This window comes from Cantharellus anzutake (assembly GCF_015039405.1).
Source record: "Cantharellus anzutake strain C23 chromosome Unknown EI90scaffold_37, whole genome shotgun sequence".
Taxonomy (NCBI): Eukaryota; Fungi; Basidiomycota; class Agaricomycetes; order Cantharellales; family Hydnaceae; genus Cantharellus; species Cantharellus anzutake.
This window is the reverse complement of record NW_024066987.1, coordinates 329,681-349,099: the sequence shown is the minus strand read 5'-3', so window position 1 is coordinate 349,099 and position 19,419 is coordinate 329,681. Positions and strand designations below refer to the sequence as shown.

Genomic DNA, 19,419 nt, shown 5'->3' with positions numbered 1-19,419 from the left:
TGATATTATTGAATGCGTTTTTATACCCCTCAAACGCTCTGAATATGTTTTTAATAACTTAATAAATGTGTCATAAATGCTTCCTACAGCATCAAAATCGTCAAAAATCCGTCTCATATAACACATAAAGTACCACCACATCTGACCAATGTATTCTCATCGGCTGTTGGGTAGTTGTTGTAAATAAACGCCATGAAACGTTTCCCGGGCGTTTAAACGATATACGGGATTTTCCGACAACATCATCAATGTATCACGTGCTAATTGGTTAATATTTAAACTCATGGCGCAGAACTCGACGGAACATCTTGAAACTTGATCTCATCAACTCTCCAACGCTTATAAGTATTTTCTGCCAATGGAGCCAAGGTGTGTTCCCGCTTTTAAGCTTCTGTGGCCCCGTCTTTCTACAACATTCAAAGGCATGCGTTCTTCGAGACAGACCAGAAGGTTGAATTGAGCATCTTCGTGAAAAATGCCATCCCAGATGATGTCAAGATTGCGTTTGAGCCCCGGAAAGTGAGTCCTGTAATCGATTCCCCCTTCGTGCTACATTCTCGTACCTTGCATACCAGTTCTTCTTCAAGTACGGTGGTTCGGAACTTGTCTTGGATCCCCTGCGTTCCACAGTCGATCCAGGCAAATGCACTTATCGTGTCGGACAAGTCAAGATCGAAGTTGTGTTAGCCAAAGTGGCAGCTATCCGCTGGGGAAGTCTTGTGCAGGACATCAACCTCCCTGGTACTGTCTTTCCGCATGTCCTAATAGGGGCTGGTTCGCAGTTAACTTGAGCTCCCCGAACAAAAGATCCGAATGCGCCTTTTGCCTCTTCACTGCCTTCTGAATCCCAGCCTAAATCAGGCAAGAACTGGGAGGCATTAGCATCTTCCGCTCTTGAGAATGAAGGCAAGGATAAGACCAGCGCTGAAGATCCAAATGCCGGCGGTGATGCGGCGGTCAATGGCTTTTTCCAACAATTATATGCGAATGCAGATGAGGACACCAAGCGCGCTATGCTCAAGAGCTATACTGAAAGTGGGGGAACATCTTTGTCGACAGACTGGAATGAAGTTAGTTCATTTTGTTTTGCCTATTGAGGACTTTAGTAACTTAGAGGGGACCAATCAAGGTATCCAGGGGCAAGGTTCGTGAACTAGCACTTATTAAAAGAACACAATTTATATATATACTATTAGGTTGAGGTCCGGCCTCCTTCGGGCGCTGAGGAGCGAAAATGGTGATTATTTGATGATGGTATGAGCCATTGTTTATGCGTGAAAGTTCTACCTACTATGAGAGTTCAGCCGGGAGGGTATGTAAGATGGGATGCATGTATGGTGGAGGCATAGGCGCCGGGCGGTTAGTATCTTGTTGCATCACATGTCATGGCCCCGATGTATGTGTGATACTAGCTTGTGAACCAGTTCCTCAATGGCCCTGACTTTGATGCCCATCAAGAAAGGATAAGTTTGCGATCCATTCCCGTGCGGTCGTCTGTCAGGATGTAGATTTGAGGGGAGACATCACGATTGGCTCAGGTGAGGCATTGCCGTGTTTTCTGCCCTTGAGTCTGGTTACCAGTTCCTTGTTAGGCACTGTGATCCATCCCAAAGCCACTATCTTTGCAATCACTGGTCCGATTGTGATTGGCGCAAATTGTATTGTTGAGGAAGCTGTCATCATTATCAACAGGTATACTTAGTTAGCGTGGTTTCGGCTTGGTTTCGCTGGACTAATCACATGCATGAACACCAGGAGGAAAGAAACAATGCGAATAGGGGATGACAACCTCTTTGAGGTAGGCTGCAGTAAGTAGCCAACACTCACGGTTCTGCGTACCGCTGCCGACCTTGTCCAAAGGGGTGGAGTGCCCTTCAATAGGTGACGGAAATACATTCTCAATACGCTCGCGCGTGCATTTCACTATGCGGATCACGTCCTATTGCGTTATTGGGGTTGGATGCCTTTTAGTGCCAGAACAGGAGGAGATACTTGACGAGTTCACGACTGTATATGGTCCTTCTGCAGATCGAAGGGTTTGGAGCGGTAGGGGACGTATTCAGGAGATGGACCTGCGCCGCAAACATGCGGAGTATCTGAAGGAAACGCTGCCAAAATTCAACAGACTTAGGCGCGGGGAAGGGTTTTAGTACTCTGGGGCTTTGCAATGTTGGGGTGTCAATGCATGATGGTTCGGCTACAGGACCGGTACACTACCAAGTGATACCCAATAAATACAACAATCGATCCAAAAACGAAATGGGGTATTCAGACAACATCACTTTTTTGCAGACTTAAAAAAAAGAAAAAAAAAAGGGAAAAGGAAGGAAACCCACCTACACCCTTTAAGTCTCCTTGACGGGGCGTTATATTCTGAGAGCCAGCATTACAGAATCTGCGCCTGCCATGCTTCCTCCGGGAGCGGAAGGGAGCCTGGATGATAATGCATAGGGTCGAGTGGCGAAATTATACTCGGGATTTGGTTTTCTGTTTTTGGATCGTCGATCCTTCCTACGAACAGGGGGGCGCCTGTAGGGACCTTCCTCTTCCTTGTCATCGGGGGAAATGTCCTCTTCCTCATCTTCACTCCAGTAATTGGAAGTAGATGGGAAATTCCTCCGTTGGTGAGATTCGGAATGGAGTTTGGGCGGGGGCGCAGAAGAGACATGATTAGTGTGGCTCGATACTGCTAATAATGCTGCGGTCTTTTTCATGTGACTACTCCCAACAAGCCATGAAGGGATGACATCCTCGGCGGCCGCCTCTAGCTCGTTCAGGAAATCAGTGCTGTTGACTGGAGTATCCTGGAGAGACGAGTGTGAAGGGAAAGTTTTAGCGGTTGGTGGCATGGAATTGGGAGACATAAGCGCTTGCAACGCTAGTGACGATGCTGTAGCCAGGTCAATGGCGGGGCTAGACCCGTAAGCGCGAGGAAGAGGCTGTCTATCTGGGAAGTTGTGCTGATAGAGGCGACGATACTCTTCTGCAGGAGTGAGAGATGTAGGAATTCGGCTCTCTGAATTGTGATGCGGCTCCTTGGACTTCCCTTTTCCTTTGTGGAGGGTGTCTAGAATGTGGCGCCCAGGTATCCCGAAAGCAGATGAACCCTAATATATCTTATGAGTGAGGTTTGATGTGGATGGGTAAGAATCCCTCACCGGAGGGTTAGAATCTAGTGGGGTCTTTGGTCTCTTCTTCTCCCGTTCCTCAGGCGGCTTAGGCCTTGGGAATCGGATGCCATGGAAAATGTTGGCGCGGCTTGCCTTGATGGTGGAACTTCCTTTGGAGCTCAATGTCAGGACACTCCCGCCGTCAGAAGTTGGAAATGGGTGAGGCGCTGGTTTTCGGAGCCCAGAGTCAACATGAACAATGGGCATAGGACTCTTGGGTCCGCTGTGTTCCATGGCTGTTGACAAGCCGATCGACAAGACGATAGATGTGTGGCTATGACGCACGTGGCATTTAGAAGTCTGACAGACATGCACACTGCGATGTCATCTCGACGCCACAGGGCAATGGATCAGGCCACCACCGGCACACTGGCGTTTTAGATTGAGCATATATACTTATTTTACAAATGCTTCATGTCCGGGCTGCTGAAGACGTGCAAGTTGAAGGTATCGGAAGCCATCGAATCCACTCTTGTCCAGCTTCCCATATACAGCACGGTTTGGTCCAGATACAATTTTACTGTAAACGTATGGTTTAAGCTTGCCAGTGTGGCTATCAGCTCAGAACCGCAAGCAGCGTAAAATGTGACTCACCGGAGACGCGAGAATGTTGGCCAGCGGCGGCGCGACAAAGAATCGCACGTGCTCATCTATTAAACGATAGTCGCCCTTCCCCTTTCGAATATGTTTCCCCGGGGCTCCCGTCCTATGTCCTCCAGGAACGAATGCCGCTCGCGTGCCTTCGAAGACGAGGTTGAGCATATCAACAACAGGGCGCTGTAGCAATGACCAATGCCTTTATAATAGTCTTTATTGCCCATTTTCGAAGTCATGGGCAGTCTTGACGCTTTGCTTGAGATTGGAATAGTACGATGCATGTGGTGGGGGTTGGGGATTCAGAAAATCCTCGGCACACGTGACAGAAAAATTACGGACCTGACATGTGCACTCCAAGCGTCGAAAATGTTCAAGCTCTGGAAGACAGCCTTAAAACTTCCATTGAACAGGGCAGCTCACTCAACTCCCTTTCATCTCTAGTCAGGATTGCTATTGACGCCAACACTTCCGCAGTTGCGCACAAGTCTATCTGGGCTCTGTACCGTCTGTTCTACCAGCTCATCAGCGAGCACCATGGCCATTCTGCTAAAGTGGAGGCTAGGGCGGTTCGTTTATGGCTCCATGAACGCATGGACGACTACATTCAGCTTCTTTGCGGTCTGTTGAAGGATGAAGAAGCGCGACTTCGGGTTTGTCGTGTATACTGTTGCCCTGGAAATGCTGACGGTAAATTGTCAGGTCGATTCGCTCAATATCTTACTCTCCTTGGTTAAATGCTTTTCCGAACGTGACTCTATGGCACATTCTGTGCCCTCTCAATTACGCATTGTGACTAGAGTTACCAAAGCTCTCTTACTGTGTCCAGCATCCATAAGAGCACATCACCAAAAGAACTCAACTCCCTCTCATTTAGTCGATAATGATGTCAAAGAGGTGTTTGTTCATGATTGGCTCAATGCATTTGACGATGTTCGATGGGTTTTCTTCAAGAAATCAATGTAAGTTGTAATCTGACTTCCGCAAATGATGCTAAGTGCCCATTTTAGGCTTATGTTCAAGAGTGAAACTTCGGGACCCGTCAAAATGATTATGTCTTGGAACCTCTTGGCCCTCTTAGAAAAAATAGACGCTTTACCAACCACTGCCGATGAACTGGGACGCTTTTGCATGTTCCCGAACACAAAACATGCTAATCCAGAAACTTATAATGGCACCCAAGAGGATCCTGACGAGGATTGGGGACTGTTTTTTGAAACTCTTGAGGAGGGACAACATGAGAAACGAGTCTCTCGTCACCTCAAGACCTCTGTTCGTGACTCCATCGAGTCTCTAGCCTCTCACAGGGCAGTATTTTCTGCTTGTTGGCTTTTTCTGTTGCCACAGCTACCAATGTCTTCAGCTCTTTCGACACGAGCACTCTCAATTTTGCATGCAGTGGCAATTCCTCACGTGGATCAACCTTTGAGGTTCATGGATTGGATTGCTTCCTGTGTCGATCAGGGTCAGCGTTCCTTACTTGCTGGATGAGTCATGAATGTGATAACATTGCTTAGGTGGTGCAACTGGGCTCCTTGCATTGAATACCCTCTATCAACTCATTGTTCGCCATAATATGTAGGTTGCACAGCATACCATTCACAAATGTCCGTCAGATTGATTTCTACGGCCACAGCGATTACCCGGATTTCTATCGGCGGCTGTACGGATTCATTGATCAGGAATTACTTCACTCCAAACATCGCTCGAGGTTCTTTCGTCTTGTCGAGGCGTTTCTTTCTTCGTCGTGAGCATCATGCGGGATAGACCCCTGTTAATCTCTGAATAATCCTGATAGTCACCTACCGGCAGTTTTGCTTGCATCCTTTGTGAAACGTCTCTCACGGCTATCATTGCGAGCGTCGCCAGCTGCGTTGGTTCTCATTATTCCGTTTGCATACAATGTTTTGAAGAGGCACCCGGTTCTCATGGTGATGATTCATAACCCTGTGCATAACTTCGGAGACGGTTAGGAATCTCCGCACCTGATATTCGATCGCTGATTCACCATCGATTGTGTCCAGATCCATACAACTCAGTGCAGGAATCCCCACTTCTGACCCATGCTTTACAATCCTCGTTGTGGGAGTTGAATTCACACCGGCATCATTACCTTGCCTCGGTATCTACAATGGCCGAAATTCTCAGCCAGCCGATGACGAAGGTAGCTTATGATCTGGATGACTTCTCAGATCACTCAGCAACGACGGTATGTGCAATCCCATATGTCCTCAATGTATTCTGAGCATTGTATCCAGATATTTGAGAATGAGACCTCACAGCAAATAAAACATCCCTTGATTTTTGGCTTGGATGTAGTAGGAGGCTCAGACAATCCCATGGTGGCCCACTGGCAGCTCTCCACACCTTGAAGAGTGTTCACAGTTTTTGCTTGACTCTGATAACTACAGTGACACCACAAGTCAAAATTTGATGAATTTTGGACTAGTCAAAAGTCTACAGTTTCTCATTCCTGAACCAAATGGTTAACTCTATGTAGCATATCTGATTTATGAAACTTTGAACTTTACAACATACCTGGTTCTATTGTTAAAGAAATGGATCCTGGGTAATCCATTTCTTCCTGCCCTTATAGACTAGAGTGTGTGCTTCACATTGCGGAAACCTGCACAGCCATGGCAGCAGAAACATTGTGGTATTAAATCAAACACGCTTTTTGACAGTATGTACATAGAGCTTAGTCAGGTGTGGTGTTTCTTTGAGACAGGAAGGTAGGACAAGTAGAAGGGGGGCCTCAGACAGATCAGAAACTAAGAAGTGAGAAAGATTTTGGCCGCAAACAACGTTTCTGCGAGGGCCGCCTTTCAGCATTTTATTGAGATGTGTTGCAACTGTGACTTACAGAGAGCCTGTTTGGATGGGGATGCAGTGAGGGTCGCAATGTCATTCTTGGGAGTAGGGCCATTGCTGTTAGAGACTGGAGCGAGATGAAGGAGTTGTCTCCATGGTGGAGGGCTTTGGCCTCAGCGACTCAGACCAGGAGCACTGTGCCAAGTTACATGTCCATGCCCTAATTTACTTACTGGCAACGAGAACTAAAAAGGGGGATCAACTCTAGTCGATTTTATCACTGGAGTGTAACCTGTGTACAAGTTAAGTATATATAGTTACAGCAAGGGCAGGGTGGAGCTAATGGGGATAGATGTTAGCCGACTGAATATTACTGACGAGCCAGGTTGCAGGTTTAACGGAATGACAGGTTATGACCCACAAGTGGAAAGGAGGGATAGGCCTGAAGGTAGACTTGCAGGGCAAGCAAGTGAATTGCCCAGCGGAGGCGGGAATGCGCTAGCGGATGTTGGAGCTGTCTGGAGAGCTTTGGGGCTCTGTACTTAGGGAGGCATAGGTAATATATTGAATTGGAGAGGTGGTGACCATCGGGGGGGGGGGGGGGTCAGAGGTGATTGCGGAAACCAGGGGCTCCGAGGTTAGTGGCGGAGGAGCGGAGGTGGTTGAGGGTGATGGCCATGGATGGATATGACAGTATCCCCTTCTTAGGCCTGAACCCTTGAAGGCCCAGAATTAGTAAGGTGAGGGGAGCTGTACTTACAGAAGAGAGAGAAAAAATGAAAATGAGGAGTTGGAGGGAAAGGAGAGATGGGAGAGGAGTCGAGGTTCCTAAGGAGCTTCAGGACCAGGCTTGTCTGGGTACCGAGAGTGGAAGGCTTCGACGAGGTCGGAGGCATGATCGAGTTCACTGGCAAGGAGCCATTGTGTCTCCTCATCGGTCCCTTCATAGCCTAGCCACTTGACCAGGTAGAGCAACTTGTTGCATCTACATCGGTCAATCTTGGAGTCGAGTATCTCTTTGATCTTGAACTCCATTTTGCCTTCGATTTCTATTGGAGGTGGAGGTGGCTGGTGGCAGTTTGGAATGATGTTTGGGACGGAGGGTTCGATCTGTGAGACATGGAATACCAGGTGAATGGCTCGCATGTTTTCCGGCAGGTGGAGAGTGAGGGAGTGGGTTCCAATGCGGGCAATGATCTTGAATGGGCCAAGGTTTTTCTTGGAGAGCTTCTTGGAAGGTCGGGTGGAACGGAAATACTTGGCCTTTACATAGACCAAAGTTCCTACCTCAAAAGCTGGGGCAGGACTCTGACAGGAGTCTGCCGGGCCCTGGTAACGGATCTGAGTGTGGTGCATTTCCTTGCGAAGGAAGTGGTGGAGGGAGTTGAGATCTACTGAGTACTCTTGGGCGCATACTGATGTTAGGTCTTGCTCCGGGTGAACAGTGATGTTTGGATGGTAGCGATTGTTGGCGAAGAATGGAGAGATGCCTGTGGTGGCATTTGGAGCATTGTTGTATGCGAACTCCACGAGAGGTAGGAGTTTGGACCAATTATCCTGCTGATAGTTACTATAGATGTGCAGGTACTGCTCGAGCATCTGGTTCATCTGTTTGGTCTGTCCATCTCCTTCCAGATGATATCCAGAGGTGAAGTGGAGGCGGATGTCAAGGGCTTTACCAAGTGAATGGAAAAAATGAGAAACAAACTCCAGACCCCTGTTGGAGGTGATGTGGGAAGGAACTCCATGCTTGGAGAACACATGGAGGAGGAATAGCTTGGCCAGTTCCGGAGAGGTGATGGTATTGTGGGTAGGAATGAAAATGCACTGCTTGGACAGGTGGTCCACGATGACCAAGATGGAAGTGAATCTGGAAGAGGAGGGTAGCTGTTCGATGAAATCCATGGAGATGGAGTTCCAAGGACGTTCAGGGATAGGGAGTTGTTTGAGTAAGCTGTAAGGCTTGTGATGGGGAACTTTGGCACAGGCACAAGAAGTACAGGAGGACACGTAGCTCTTGACGAAGTTATGGATGCCCAGCCAGGTATAATCATGACAGACTAGGTCCAGGGTCTGGTTTTGACCAAAGTGTCCGGAGAGCTGGTGGTTGTGTTTGTCTCGCAAAATGCGGAGACAAAGATCATTGAAATCTGGAATGTAGATGTGGTTGTCCAGCCTTAACAGGCCTTTGGCATCAATGGACCAGTGGGAATTGGGGAGGTTGGGGGAAGCGAGATGAGAAGAGATTGTGGTATCAGAGGAGAGGGAGGCTAGAATGTCTCGATGGAGAGCCTCTGTGTTGACGAGTACAGCTGCCCAGATTACTGTGGCAGCTAGGAATGTGGCTTGTAAGGATGCAGTGAGCTGCTCCAAAGTGAAGACCAGTCAGAAGTTCTGTGGATTGATGCTATAGCAGCTCAGCTTATAGGCACTCCTGAGTCAAACTGTAGTGTTAATACACAAGTAGTAACAGTTGAATACAAGTGAGACTTGCCTGAGTCGAACTGTAGTGTTAATACACAAGTAGTAACAGTTAAAGTTCGACTCTGCAGTCATGTGACTATATAAAGAGAAGAATAAAAGAGAAACAAAGGAAACAAGAGGTAGATAGACTACAACAGATGCGAGCGTAGTCCATATCCCCTTCTTTGGGATAGACATCCCAGCGTCTAGTCAACGCATCTAGTTTTACTCCGAGTCTTCCGCGATGGAATCGGACAGTCATGTGGAACTGGGAGAGGAACTCTGACCAGTGGGCTTGCTGCTGGGTCAAGAGTTTGGTGGTAGAGAAATACTCAAGGTTTTTGTGGTCGGTGACGACATCGATTGGGGTTCCTGAACCTTCAAGGTAGTGGCGCCACAATCGGAATGCATCGTGAATGGCAAGCAGTTCCTTATCATGGGTGTCGTAATTGAGCTCTGGCACCGAGAGTGTTCTAGAGCGGAAAGCGATGGGGTGAATCTCTCTGTCACCACAACGGATGGACAGGATTCTGGAGATCATGTAATCGGAGGCGTCAGTTTCTACAATGAGGGGGGTGTCGGGTGTCCAATGTGTCAGGATGGGAGTGGAAGTGAAGGCTTCTTTCAGGGTGTTGAAAGCAGAACAACAGTCATCAGAGAATAACCAAGGGGCTCCTTTACACATGAGGCGCGTCAAGGGGACCACAATGTCAGAGTATTGGTGGATGAAACGCTGATAGAAGTTAGCGAAGCCAAGGAAGGACTGGACATCCTTGACTTTACGGGGCTCGGGCCAATCTTGGATGGCTTTAACCTTCTCGATGGACATGGTGAGTCCGGAGGGAGAAAGGCAGTATCCAAGATATTCCATAGTGTCCATATGAAATTCGCATTTCTTCGGATTGGCATATAGGCCATGTTTGTGGAGTCTCCTAAGAACTTCTCGGACATGCTCCTGGTGTGAAGCCATGTCTTCTGAGTAGGTAAGGATGTCATCTAGCTAGACTACCACAGAAACGTCCAAGAGGTTGGCAAAGATCGTGTTGACGAATTGCTGGAAGGCCACAGGTGCATTTGTGAGACTGAATGGCATGACGAGCCACTCATAGGAACCATAGCACATGCAGAAGGAAGTGTTCCACTCGTTGCCTGCCGCAATGCGAACCAGGTGGTAAGCATGCTGGAGGTCGAGTTGGGTATAGACAGTGGCACAGCTAGGTGCATCAAGGAGGTCTGAGATGTGGGGAAGTGGGTAGCGATCTTTCTTGGTGATCTTGTTCAGCCCTTGGAAGTCAACGCAAAGACAGAGGGATCCATCCTTTTTGTGGATGAAGAGGACTGGTGCTGCATGAGTGGAAGTAGCGGGACGAATGAACCCGGAGGCTAGGTGTTCATCTAAGAATGCCTGGAGAGCCTCGAGTTCCGAAGTAGAGAGGGAATACATAGTTCCCAAGGGTGGTGAAGTGCCTTCCTCAAGGTCAATCTTCAGGTCATGCTCATGGTGCAGTGCTAGCATCGAGGCTTTGCTCTTGCTGAACACATCTGCGAACTCATGGTACTCCTTTGGAATGGCCGAAAGGTCAACGGAATCAGTGTGGGATGAGGCAGCCCTCAAGTGGCTGTCCTCGGAAGGGATGGTTAGGCTGAAGGATACCGATCCTTCAAGTCGACAAGCCTTCACGAATGCGGAATGGCTGACGAACTCAATAGATGGTATCGGAGGAATGGGAGCCTGGGGCTGAGGTGCTAGCAGAACATCAGATGGTTGGATGTTGGATGACGGCAGTGGTGCTGGAGACGACAGGGGAGAGCTCAGAGTAACTGTCTTGGTAGGTTCAGAAGTTTGGAACATAATACTGCTTGAGACCCAGTCAATCAATGGATTGTAGCGGGTAAGCCAGTTGTGTCCTAGGACTAGGGAACAAGATCCATCCAGCGATGTGACAAAGAAAGTCGTGGGGGTGATGTTTCCAGAAGCGAAGTGGAGGGGAATATCAACGGCACTGCAAGAGGGCTAGCGGCTCTCTATGCCGACTAAGCTCGTGGGGCCAAACTCTCCTAAAACTTCACTTTCTCTCTAGACTTTGCTCGACTCTCAATCCTTAACTCCATGTGGTGAGTTCTCCGGGATTTCCGCAAGGTCTGGGCTCAACAAATCCACTACCCACTCGTTGCAGGCTAGATTGTTGCCCTTATTCCTACTGTTGGAATTCCACACACTCACACCCACTCTAGCGTGTCCTAGCACCTTAGAGAAAATTGGGGGAGGGGAGAACTTCTTTTCAAAAATCCGGTATGTACAGGATTATAAGAAATAATTATTTTTAGAAATAATTGATGGTGAATATGAAAATAAAAGAAATAAGCGATATCTCAACGGATTTACGGAATTATAAGCCGAAATTGGAAATGTAGCCGGATATAACTCTCACACAGCCGATAAACATTTTTACCAATTTATTAGACACTGTGGGAATGAGTGAGGCTGGAATTCTGGGTTGCCACTTGAGATTCCCATGCCCACACATGCCTGTGACCTGCTGTGCCTAACTTCTCCAACACAGAACTCTGTCAAATCTCCACCGATTGGGACGTTCTTGGTATCGTCAGAATCGTACGAATTAGCACTATTTTTAGATACCAATTCCGTACCGAGTCGTCGCATGAATAAAAAGGGTTTTCTAATCGTGGAAATGGGTATCTGAGCCGGTGCTGCACGTGGGCGATTATCCCACCTACAGTGCAGGTTATGATTGAGTTAGTGCTACCATCGAAAAGGCATAGTTGTAGAGGTTTAATCTGATATGTCTTCAGGGCCAGCTTCTTCACAAATGGGTTGTCGATGAAGCAGTCTGAAGACCCAGAGTCTATGAGTGCAGGAACGTTCTCATAGGTGCAGAAGAGTTTATTTTTTGTTCTTACATCGGACAGAGAAGAAGGAATGGGAGAAGAGAGAGAAGAGAAGCGGAGAGAGGTGGAACGATCTACAGAAGTAGGAGGAGGAGGAGGAGGAGGAGAAAGTGGTACATCAGCAACACTATCTACAATGGGTAGAACATCAACCGGAGGGTCAACATTAAGAGGAGAAAATAGACCATTAGAAAGAGAAAAAGAAATGGGGATGTGGAGGGAGGACAAGTCAGAGATGGAAGACGCGTTTAAGCACACTTCTTTGAGCACATGGAGGGAAGAATTGCAACCCCCGGTCCGTGCGGAGTCCACAGGGGTGTGGACTAATTTTTTGCCTCTGTGGAAGCAGATCCTTGCTCCTCGGTCTGGGCCATGTGGGCCTTAGATGTGCAAGAAGAAGACTTGGGACAGTCCTTGACCATATGGCCAGACTGACCACAGAACATGCAAAGTTTCTCATCGAGATGATGCTTACGCTCTTGTGGCATGAGCTTGCCATTGTCTCCGAGTTTTGACAAAAAATCCGGCTTAGCAGAGCTGACCTTGGACTTCTTGTTGTCCTTCAGAGGCTTGCTACCAGAAGTGGAGTTGAACGAGGAGGAGGAAGGAATGGGGTCGGAGCGAGAAGCGGTAGTGGTCTTGTCGAAGACATTGGAGGAGGGTTTCGTGTGGCGTGTCACTTTGGATTTACGCTCCCAATAGCATGCATCGAAAGTCTGTGACAAGGTGCGAAGTTCCGAAAGAGTAGAAGGTTTGCCTACCCTGGCAATGTCATCTTTGATACGTTCCAGCAATCCATTATAGAAAAAATGACGGAGCGCGGCTTCTTCGTAACCATGAAGTTGAGAAGCATGTCGATTGAACTCGATGACGTACTTATTAATGTGGTGCCCATCCTTCATATCCAGGGTCATTAGTTGGACTTTGGTGTCGCCCACAGGATCATGAGGACTGAAGTTGGTTTGAAGTTCGTTGACGAACTCCTGGTAGTTATTCATCCAACAAGGACGAAGTAGAGCATTCTGATTGAAGAGTAGGTCCGGCTTGAACCAATCAAGGGCCATCCCCTTGAGGTAGGACTGTGTGAAGATGACCTTGGCATGGTCACTAGCAAAAGCAAGGGGGCGGTCCTGAAAGTTCAATTTGCATTGGACCAGAAATACTCGGAGTTCATGGGGATCTTTTCCATTGAACTGTTCGGGCTCACAGACCTTGGTCTGGAGAGCGGAAGATGGTGGAGGAGGTGGATGTCCAGTGTGATGAGCCAAACTGGCGATGGCCTGGGCTAGCTGTGTGATAGTTACGTTGGGGATGGGTTCGGCATCGTCAGTGGTTGGGACAGTAGGGATGGGAGGATCAGCAGGAGGAGGGTTGACGAAGTCGGGGACCTCGGAAACGAGTCCAAAGAAGTGAACTGGATCTATGGGCTGTTCCGTGGCATCTCCAAAGTCGGAATCTGCAACTGGTGATTGATTTCTAATGGGACGCATGATTGGAGTCGACTGTCAGGGACGGTGCAGGAGAGGTGGGGGTAGCAGCCTGGGCGGTGGCGGAGTGACAGGAATGTATAGCGAGCGGCCCTCACTTGGGCTCACATTGCAAGAGGGCTAGCGGCTCTCTATGCCGACGAGGCTCGTGGGGCCAAACTCTCCAAAACTTCACTTTCTCTCTAGACTTCGCTACGCTCTCAATCCTTAACTCCATGGTGGGTTCTCCAGGATTCCGCAAGGTCCGGGCTCAACTAATCTACTACCCACTCGTTGTGGGCTAGACAGTTGCCCTTATTCCTACTGTTGGATTCCACACACTCACTCCAACTCTAGCGCGTCCTAGCACCTTAGAGAATTGGGGGGAGGGGAGAACTTCTTTCAAAAATCCGGTATGTACAGGATTATATCTAATAATTATTTTTAGAAAGAATAGATGGGGAATATTGGTACCATATGGCACCTGGGTACCTTATTAGGCGAAATAATAAAAAAGGGTAACAGTAGCAATAAAAGAAAATCAATCAATATCTGAAATGATGGCAAAAATATGAAAATATAAGAAAATAAGCGATATCTCAACGGATTTATGGAATTAAGAGCTGAAATTGGAAATGCAGCTAGAGATAACTCTCACGCAGCCGATAAGCATTTTTACCAATTTATTAGACGCTGTGGGAACAAGTGAGGCTGGAATTCTGGGTTGCCGCTTGAGATTCCCACACCTGCACATGCTCGTGACCTGCCATGCCTAACTTGCCCAGCATAGAACTCCATCAATTCTCCACCGATTGGGACGTTCTTGGTATTGTCAGAATCGTACGAATTAGGACTATTTTTAGATACCAAATCTGTACTGAGTTGTCACATGAATGGAAGGGGTTTTCTAATTGTGGAAGCGGGTATCTGAGCCAGCTCTGCACATGGGCGATTATCCTGCCTACAACGCAAGCGATAGATGCTCTCATGGAGCTGTGCGTTGATTGCTTGTTCGAAGCGGTCTACTACCCCCACGTCACCTAGCTGCGAGGCGGGGCCGTGGATCTCAAACTCCTGGATAATCTTATCCACAGAGTCAGTACCTTGCCACAGGGCGGCAAGCTTCTGTCAGGCAGTGGCTTCACAGTTCGAATCTTGGAACATGGCATTGATGTTGTAGTTAGTTCTCTTCATTTTCTATTCAATCTGTGCTCCATATAGTGTCATGTGACTGCCAAGTCGGTCTTTACTGTTCTTACTACTGTAATAACACTAAAGTGCTACTCAGACTGAGGTATCCTGCTGAGATACAATAGGTTATGAGCCCTCTTCTCTGAAGAGTTTTTCGAAAAACACCGATTTTTCGCCTTTTTGACACACACTTTGAGTCCCTGTGTCCTCAAACTCGCTCTATCGCCTCAGTCGCTGCACGCATCGCTTCGTCGCAAACCCACGGGATACTACGCATAACGAACTACCCTCTGCCACAGTTTTGTAACAATCGACGCATTTTTGACGTTGCTACACCGACTTCTTATCATTTCGACTCTGCCACGTCACCTAGCACTCAGAATCGTTCCGAAATCACACAGAATGCTTATCCCACGTCGCCTAACCAGTCCCTTTACCCTCGCACTGATCACTGCACTGCCTCTAGCGCTACTCAACGTTTTTTGGGCCACAACTGGGGCCACAACTTTTTCTGGCTGTCTGGGCAACTCTACTTTGGACTGTGGCATTCGTTTTCGCTCTCCTGGCATCCCTAGTGCTTGGATCAACTCCATTTTCGCATTCAGTATCGTTCGTCAGGCACTCTCGCTGCCGTTTCGATTTGGCGCCAAGCGCTTCGTTTGTTTGCTCACCCCCACATCTCTGACATCTCTGACATCCCTGGACTCTCATTTACACTCTCTGGGGATCTACACCATGTCAATTGCCCCCAAACTTGGACATTCTATACTTCATATAATGTCCTCATGGTGGTCGAAGTTGGGCGCTGAACACTGCATGTTCCTGGCCCCCACATCCCAATTCATTCATATCAGCTCTGTTGGGACCTACACTGCATTATCCACCTTGGCTTTCGGGCAGAGTATACTTTGCATAGTACTCTCGCTCACATCTCAATTTGGTGTCGAGTGCTCCATTTCCTGGCTTGCCTCCACCATTTTGAAGTTCTACTTATTGTAAACTCTGAAAAGGGTGGCCACACCAGGATTCGAACCCGGGTCCATCCAACATATATTTGGAGGTGATAACCACTACACCATATGGCCACAGCAGTTCTCTAGGAGATTGCATCAACCAATAGGAGGCAGGTCTATTGTACTGCAACACTCCCCCTAGACCTGCGGCTGATTAAACCTATCCTGCAAAGGTCACAGACCGGCTTACAGTCATGGTAGGTCCTGGGGTCCCCTCAGAGTAACTGGGCTCATAACCTATAGCAGCTCAGCTTATAGGCACTCCTGAGTCGAACTGTAGTGTTAATACACAAGTAGTAACAGTTAAAGTTCAACTCTGCAGTCATGTGACTATATAGAGAGAAGAATAAAAGAGAAACAAAGGAAACAAGAGGTAGATAGACTACAACACTCCCCCTCAATCTAGCTCCTGTCTTTTAAGCCCCAATAAAGAGCATTGTTGTTGATGAAGGTCTTTTGTAAGAGCCTTTGTCAGAATATCAGCACTATTATCACTTGATGGCACCCATTCTATCCTCAACTTCCCCAAATCTACCTGATCCCTAATCCAATAGTACTTGGTGTCCAGGTGCTTCATCTTCCCATGGTGCTCTGGATTCTTTGCCACCTTAATCGATGATTGGTTGTCCATTTGAAGGGGGAATGATGTGGCCTGAGGGAATCCAAGTTCTTCCAGTAGGTGAGTCAACCAAGTCCCATCAGATGCACCAGAATTGGCTGCAATTAACTCTGCCTCAGTAGTGGACTTAGCCACTACATCTTGGCGACGACTTGACCAGTTGACACAAGAAGCCCCAATGAAGGAGGCATAGCCAGAGGTAGATCTAGCCTTCTCAGTGTCACCAGCATAGTCAGAGTCAGAGAAGACTGAGAGATTGACTCCCCCTACACTTGAGGAACCAAATTCAAGGCAAAAATCTGAAGTACCTTTAAGATATTGGAATACCCTCTGAATGGCCTTCCAGTGAACCTTGGCTGGGCAGGAATTAAAGCGACTTAGAAGCCCAACTGCATATGCAATGTCAGGCCTGGTCCCAATAGCCAAATACATGAGGCTCCCAACAGCACTCAAGTATGGAACACCAGACATGAACTCCTTCTCCTCCTGGGACATAGAATCGACTTTGGAAAGGGGGATGGAAGGATCAAGGGGGGTAGAAACTGGCCTGGAGTGTTCATGGTGGAAACGTTGAAGGATGTCAAGGGTATGTTTATGTTGGGAGAGCCAGAGCTTGCGATGTGAGCGATTTCGACGAATTTCAAGTCCTAGGATGTACTTTAGCTCCCCCAGATCTCGCATTTCAAACTTGGACTGCAATTTCGACTTGAGCTCATTGAGAGCAGTCAGATCATTGCATGCAAGTGTAAGATCATCGACATAGACAGGAATAATGACCTTGACCTTATCCTTAGCCCAAACCCAGATGGAGTTATCACTGGGACACCTTTTAAAGCCCAAATCCGAGAAGGTCCCATGTAGCTTCTGGTACCATTGCCTAGGACTTTGTTTCAGACCATAAAGCGACTTCTTCAGATGGCAGACCAAGTGTTTCTTTCCAGGTTCAACAAACCCTTCAGGTTGCACCATGTAGATGTCTTCTTGGAGGTCGCCATTGAGAAATGCTGAGGATACATCCATGTGGTGGAGTTCCAGGTCTTCAATGGCAGAAATGGCGAGAATGGTATGAAGTGAAGCGGATTTGGTGACAGGGGCAAAGGTTTCAGTGTAATCAAGGTGAGGTTTCTGGGAAAATCCTTGAGCAACGATCCTGGCCTTATACCTTTCGATAGAACCATCTGCATTCTCCTTAATCTTGAATACCCACTTAGAACCAACTGGTTTTCTCCCTTTTGGAAGAGGTACCAACTCCCAGGTGTTGTGTGCAAGCATCTGGGTGTACTCCTTGAGGGCAGCCTCATACCACAAGTCCCAATCATCACGATTCTGAGCCTCCTTCATAGACCTTGGTTCAGCAGGTGAAGTTGCAAAGGCAAATTCAACCATTTGCTCCATAGACAAGACCTTGGACTGCCACTTGGTAAAGCCAGCTGCCATTGCAAGTTCATCCTCTGATTCCTCATCGAGTTTATCAGAGTCTGATTGTGACTCAACATCAGGAGTGGGCTCTCTGGCTTCCCATTTGCTGACAGGGGGTGAAGGAGTTGGCTTAACCTTCCACCACTCACCAGGTGGCTTGCCAGCAGTGGAACGAGTTGTCCTGCGAAGAGTGGAAGGGCCAGGTGAAGGAGAAGTGCCAGAAAAGGGAGGTGATGGAGAGGGAGGATTAGGAGTGGGAGAAGGGAAGGGAGTGGGAGAAGGAGAAGGAGAAGGAGAAGGAGAGGGAGAAGGAGGACGATTTGGAGGTGGATTAGAATCAGTGGCAGAAGTCAAAGTATCAATTTCATCAAGGAAGGGAGTGAAGCGATTATTACTTGGCTTGTCTCCCCCTGACTCTGGCACTTGATTCGAAGATAGAGGGTGGTATGGGAGATCAGAGTGGCTGGATTTCGTACCAGGCATAGTCTGTTCATCGAAGATCACATCCCTTGAAATTAGAGTTTGCTGAGTGGATGGATCATAAAGTTTCCAGCCTTTGAAGTCTGGGGGGTAACCAATGAAGATGCACCTTCGTGTTTTTGATTCAAAGCTGTGGTGTTTATTCTTTTGCACATGCACATAAGCCTGGCAGCCAAAAACACGAAAATGCGAGACTGAGGGCTTGCGATTACACCAGGCCTCATATGGTGTGACCCCCTTGACAGCAGAGGAAGGAGAACGATTGAGAACATGAATAAAGGACCCCAATGCATTGCCCCAGAAAGAACCAGGGAGATGGGCCTCATTCAGCATAGAACTAATTCCCTCATCAAAAATCCGATTTGACCTCTCAGCAACTCCATTCTGTTGGGGTGTGGCAGTGGTTGTATGTTCCCTAGCAATCCCATGGGTCTTAAGAAAGTCATCCATCTCCCTACCCATGTACTCTCCACCTTTATCATCCCTGAGAGCCTTGAGTGGGAATCCAGTCTGCTTCTCAGCAAAGGCCTTGAATTCCTTGAAGGCAAGAAAGGCATCTGACTTCTTGTGCAGCAAGTAGACATTTCTATAGCGAGAATAGTCATCAACAAAGCTTATCCAGTACCTGTGCCCTTGGGGAGTTGGGACTGAGACTGGCCCATGGAGGTCCGAGTGCACAAGTGCCAAAGGTTGAGTTCTCCTATTAGAGGCAGCAGGTGGAAATGGAAAGCGATGTTGCTTGCCAGCCAGGCAGGGCTCACAGAAGTCAGGGAAGGGAGGGGAGGAAGGCGAATTATGGATTAGGAGGTCCCTCACAAATTTGCCAGAAACCAGCTGCTTGAATCGTTCCTGTCCAATGTGGCAAAAACGTCTATGCCAGAGTTCAGGGGACAGAGAAGTTGACATTTTGAGAGCTGAAGCTTGAACAACTGTTGATCCATCCAGACAAGCTATATTCTCATCAGAAACTGAAGCTTGGAACAGTACTTGATTGTTTAGAGTAAAGTCCATGGTTGATTTCCTGATGAGAACTTCGAAATTCTTCTTTCGAGTGAGTGTGAGGACAGAGAGGAGGTTGTTGGCAAGGAGAGGGACATGGAGAACATTTGAGAACTCAATGGGTCGCAGGGGTCGTCCATTTTTAACAGGATTGAACACAATTGAGCCAACACCAGCAGCATAGACCAGATTATTGTCAGCAAGACGAACTGGGATCTTGCAAGGCTTATACTCAGAGAACCAGTGGCGATTTGGTGTCATATGAGCCGTTGCACCAGTGTCTG

The 19,419-nt window shown here is 47.9% G+C and overlaps 5 protein-coding genes and 1 non-coding gene across 6 annotated transcripts; 3 read left to right on the top strand and 3 right to left on the bottom strand.

The window, feature by feature from the left end:
- Window positions 1-420: 420 nt before the first annotated feature.
- EI90DRAFT_2926879 (SGS-domain-containing protein) lies at window positions 421-1,241 on the top strand (the record flags this gene model as incomplete). Its single annotated transcript, XM_039054930.1, has 5 exons — window positions 421-519; window positions 576-741; window positions 808-1,070; window positions 1,130-1,144; window positions 1,197-1,241. Coding segments are annotated over 5 exons (588 nt in total), but the record flags the coding sequence as incomplete, so codon positions are not given.
- EI90DRAFT_1610324 (uncharacterized protein) lies at window positions 1,009-2,258 on the top strand. The gene is made up of 7 exons (XM_039051961.1): window positions 1,009-1,070; window positions 1,130-1,144; window positions 1,197-1,254; window positions 1,305-1,396; window positions 1,459-1,692; window positions 1,756-1,808; window positions 1,861-2,258. Exons 4-7 carry the CDS (start codon window positions 1,386-1,388, stop codon window positions 2,148-2,150), a joined length of 588 nt encoding a protein of 195 aa, XP_038914048.1. The 5' UTR covers window positions 1,009-1,070; window positions 1,130-1,144; window positions 1,197-1,254; window positions 1,305-1,385; the 3' UTR covers window positions 2,151-2,258.
- EI90DRAFT_3065795 (uncharacterized protein) lies at window positions 2,150-3,458 on the bottom strand. Its single transcript, XM_039060910.1, has 2 exons — window positions 3,159-3,458; window positions 2,150-3,107 (listed from the first exon to the last, which is right to left on the bottom strand). The coding sequence occupies exons 1-2, from the start codon at window positions 3,402-3,404 to the stop codon at window positions 2,367-2,369; spliced, it is 987 nt and encodes a 328-aa protein (XP_038914047.1). The 5' UTR covers window positions 3,405-3,458; the 3' UTR covers window positions 2,150-2,366.
- A 24-nt stretch (window positions 3,459-3,482) lies between these two features.
- On the bottom strand, window positions 3,483-4,080 carry EI90DRAFT_3065791 (uncharacterized protein). Its single transcript, XM_039060909.1, has 3 exons — window positions 3,967-4,080; window positions 3,765-3,910; window positions 3,483-3,710 (listed from the first exon to the last, which is right to left on the bottom strand). The coding sequence occupies exons 1-3, from the start codon at window positions 4,046-4,048 to the stop codon at window positions 3,567-3,569; spliced, it is 372 nt and encodes a 123-aa protein (XP_038914046.1). The 5' UTR covers window positions 4,049-4,080; the 3' UTR covers window positions 3,483-3,566.
- On the top strand, window positions 3,848-6,364 carry EI90DRAFT_3065789 (CBF/Mak21 family-domain-containing protein). Its single transcript, XM_039060908.1, has 8 exons — window positions 3,848-4,417; window positions 4,467-4,726; window positions 4,775-5,229; window positions 5,282-5,342; window positions 5,401-5,511; window positions 5,563-5,732; window positions 5,789-5,973; window positions 6,023-6,364. Exons 1-8 carry the CDS (start codon window positions 4,112-4,114, stop codon window positions 6,134-6,136), a joined length of 1,662 nt encoding a protein of 553 aa, XP_038914045.1. The 5' UTR covers window positions 3,848-4,111; the 3' UTR covers window positions 6,137-6,364.
- A 9,253-nt stretch (window positions 6,365-15,617) lies between these two features.
- Window positions 15,618-15,690, bottom strand: EI90DRAFT_t156. The gene has a single exon. It is a non-coding gene; the product is annotated as a tRNA-OTHER (tRNA).
- Window positions 15,691-19,419: the final 3,729 nt, after the last annotated feature.

Bases quoted from the DNA above. Each gene is read 5' to 3' on its own strand.
- EI90DRAFT_3065791 (XM_039060909.1), bottom strand. From the start codon at position 4,048: ATGCATCGTACTATTCCAATCTCAAGCAAAGCGTCAAGACTGCCCATG. The intron at 3,911-3,966 runs GCATTGGTCATT...TCGTCTTCGAAG, and splicing joins CAATAAAGACTATTATAAAG to GCACGCGAGCGGCATTCGTT. The intron at 3,711-3,764 runs GTGAGTCACATT...CACACTGGCAAG, and splicing joins CCAACATTCTCGCGTCTCCG to CTTAAACCATACGTTTACAG.
- EI90DRAFT_3065795 (XM_039060910.1), bottom strand. From the start codon at position 3,404: ATGGAACACAGCGGACCCAAGAGTCCTATGCCCATTGTTCATGTTGAC. The intron at 3,108-3,158 runs GTGAGGGATTCT...AAGATATATTAG, and splicing joins CACTAGATTCTAACCCTCCG to GGTTCATCTGCTTTCGGGAT.
- EI90DRAFT_1610324 (XM_039051961.1), top strand. The intron at 1,693-1,755 runs GTATACTTAGTT...CATGAACACCAG, and splicing joins GCTGTCATCATTATCAACAG to GAGGAAAGAAACAATGCGAA. The intron at 1,809-1,860 runs GTAAGTAGCCAA...CCTTGTCCAAAG, and splicing joins CCTCTTTGAGGTAGGCTGCA to GGGTGGAGTGCCCTTCAATA.
- EI90DRAFT_3065789 (XM_039060908.1), top strand. From the start codon at position 4,112: ATGTGCACTCCAAGCGTCGAAAATGTTCAAGCTCTGGAAGACAGCCTT. The intron at 4,727-4,774 runs GTAAGTTGTAAT...TGCCCATTTTAG, and splicing joins GTTTTCTTCAAGAAATCAAT to GCTTATGTTCAAGAGTGAAA. The intron at 5,733-5,788 runs GTTAGGAATCTC...GATTGTGTCCAG, and splicing joins TGTGCATAACTTCGGAGACG to ATCCATACAACTCAGTGCAG.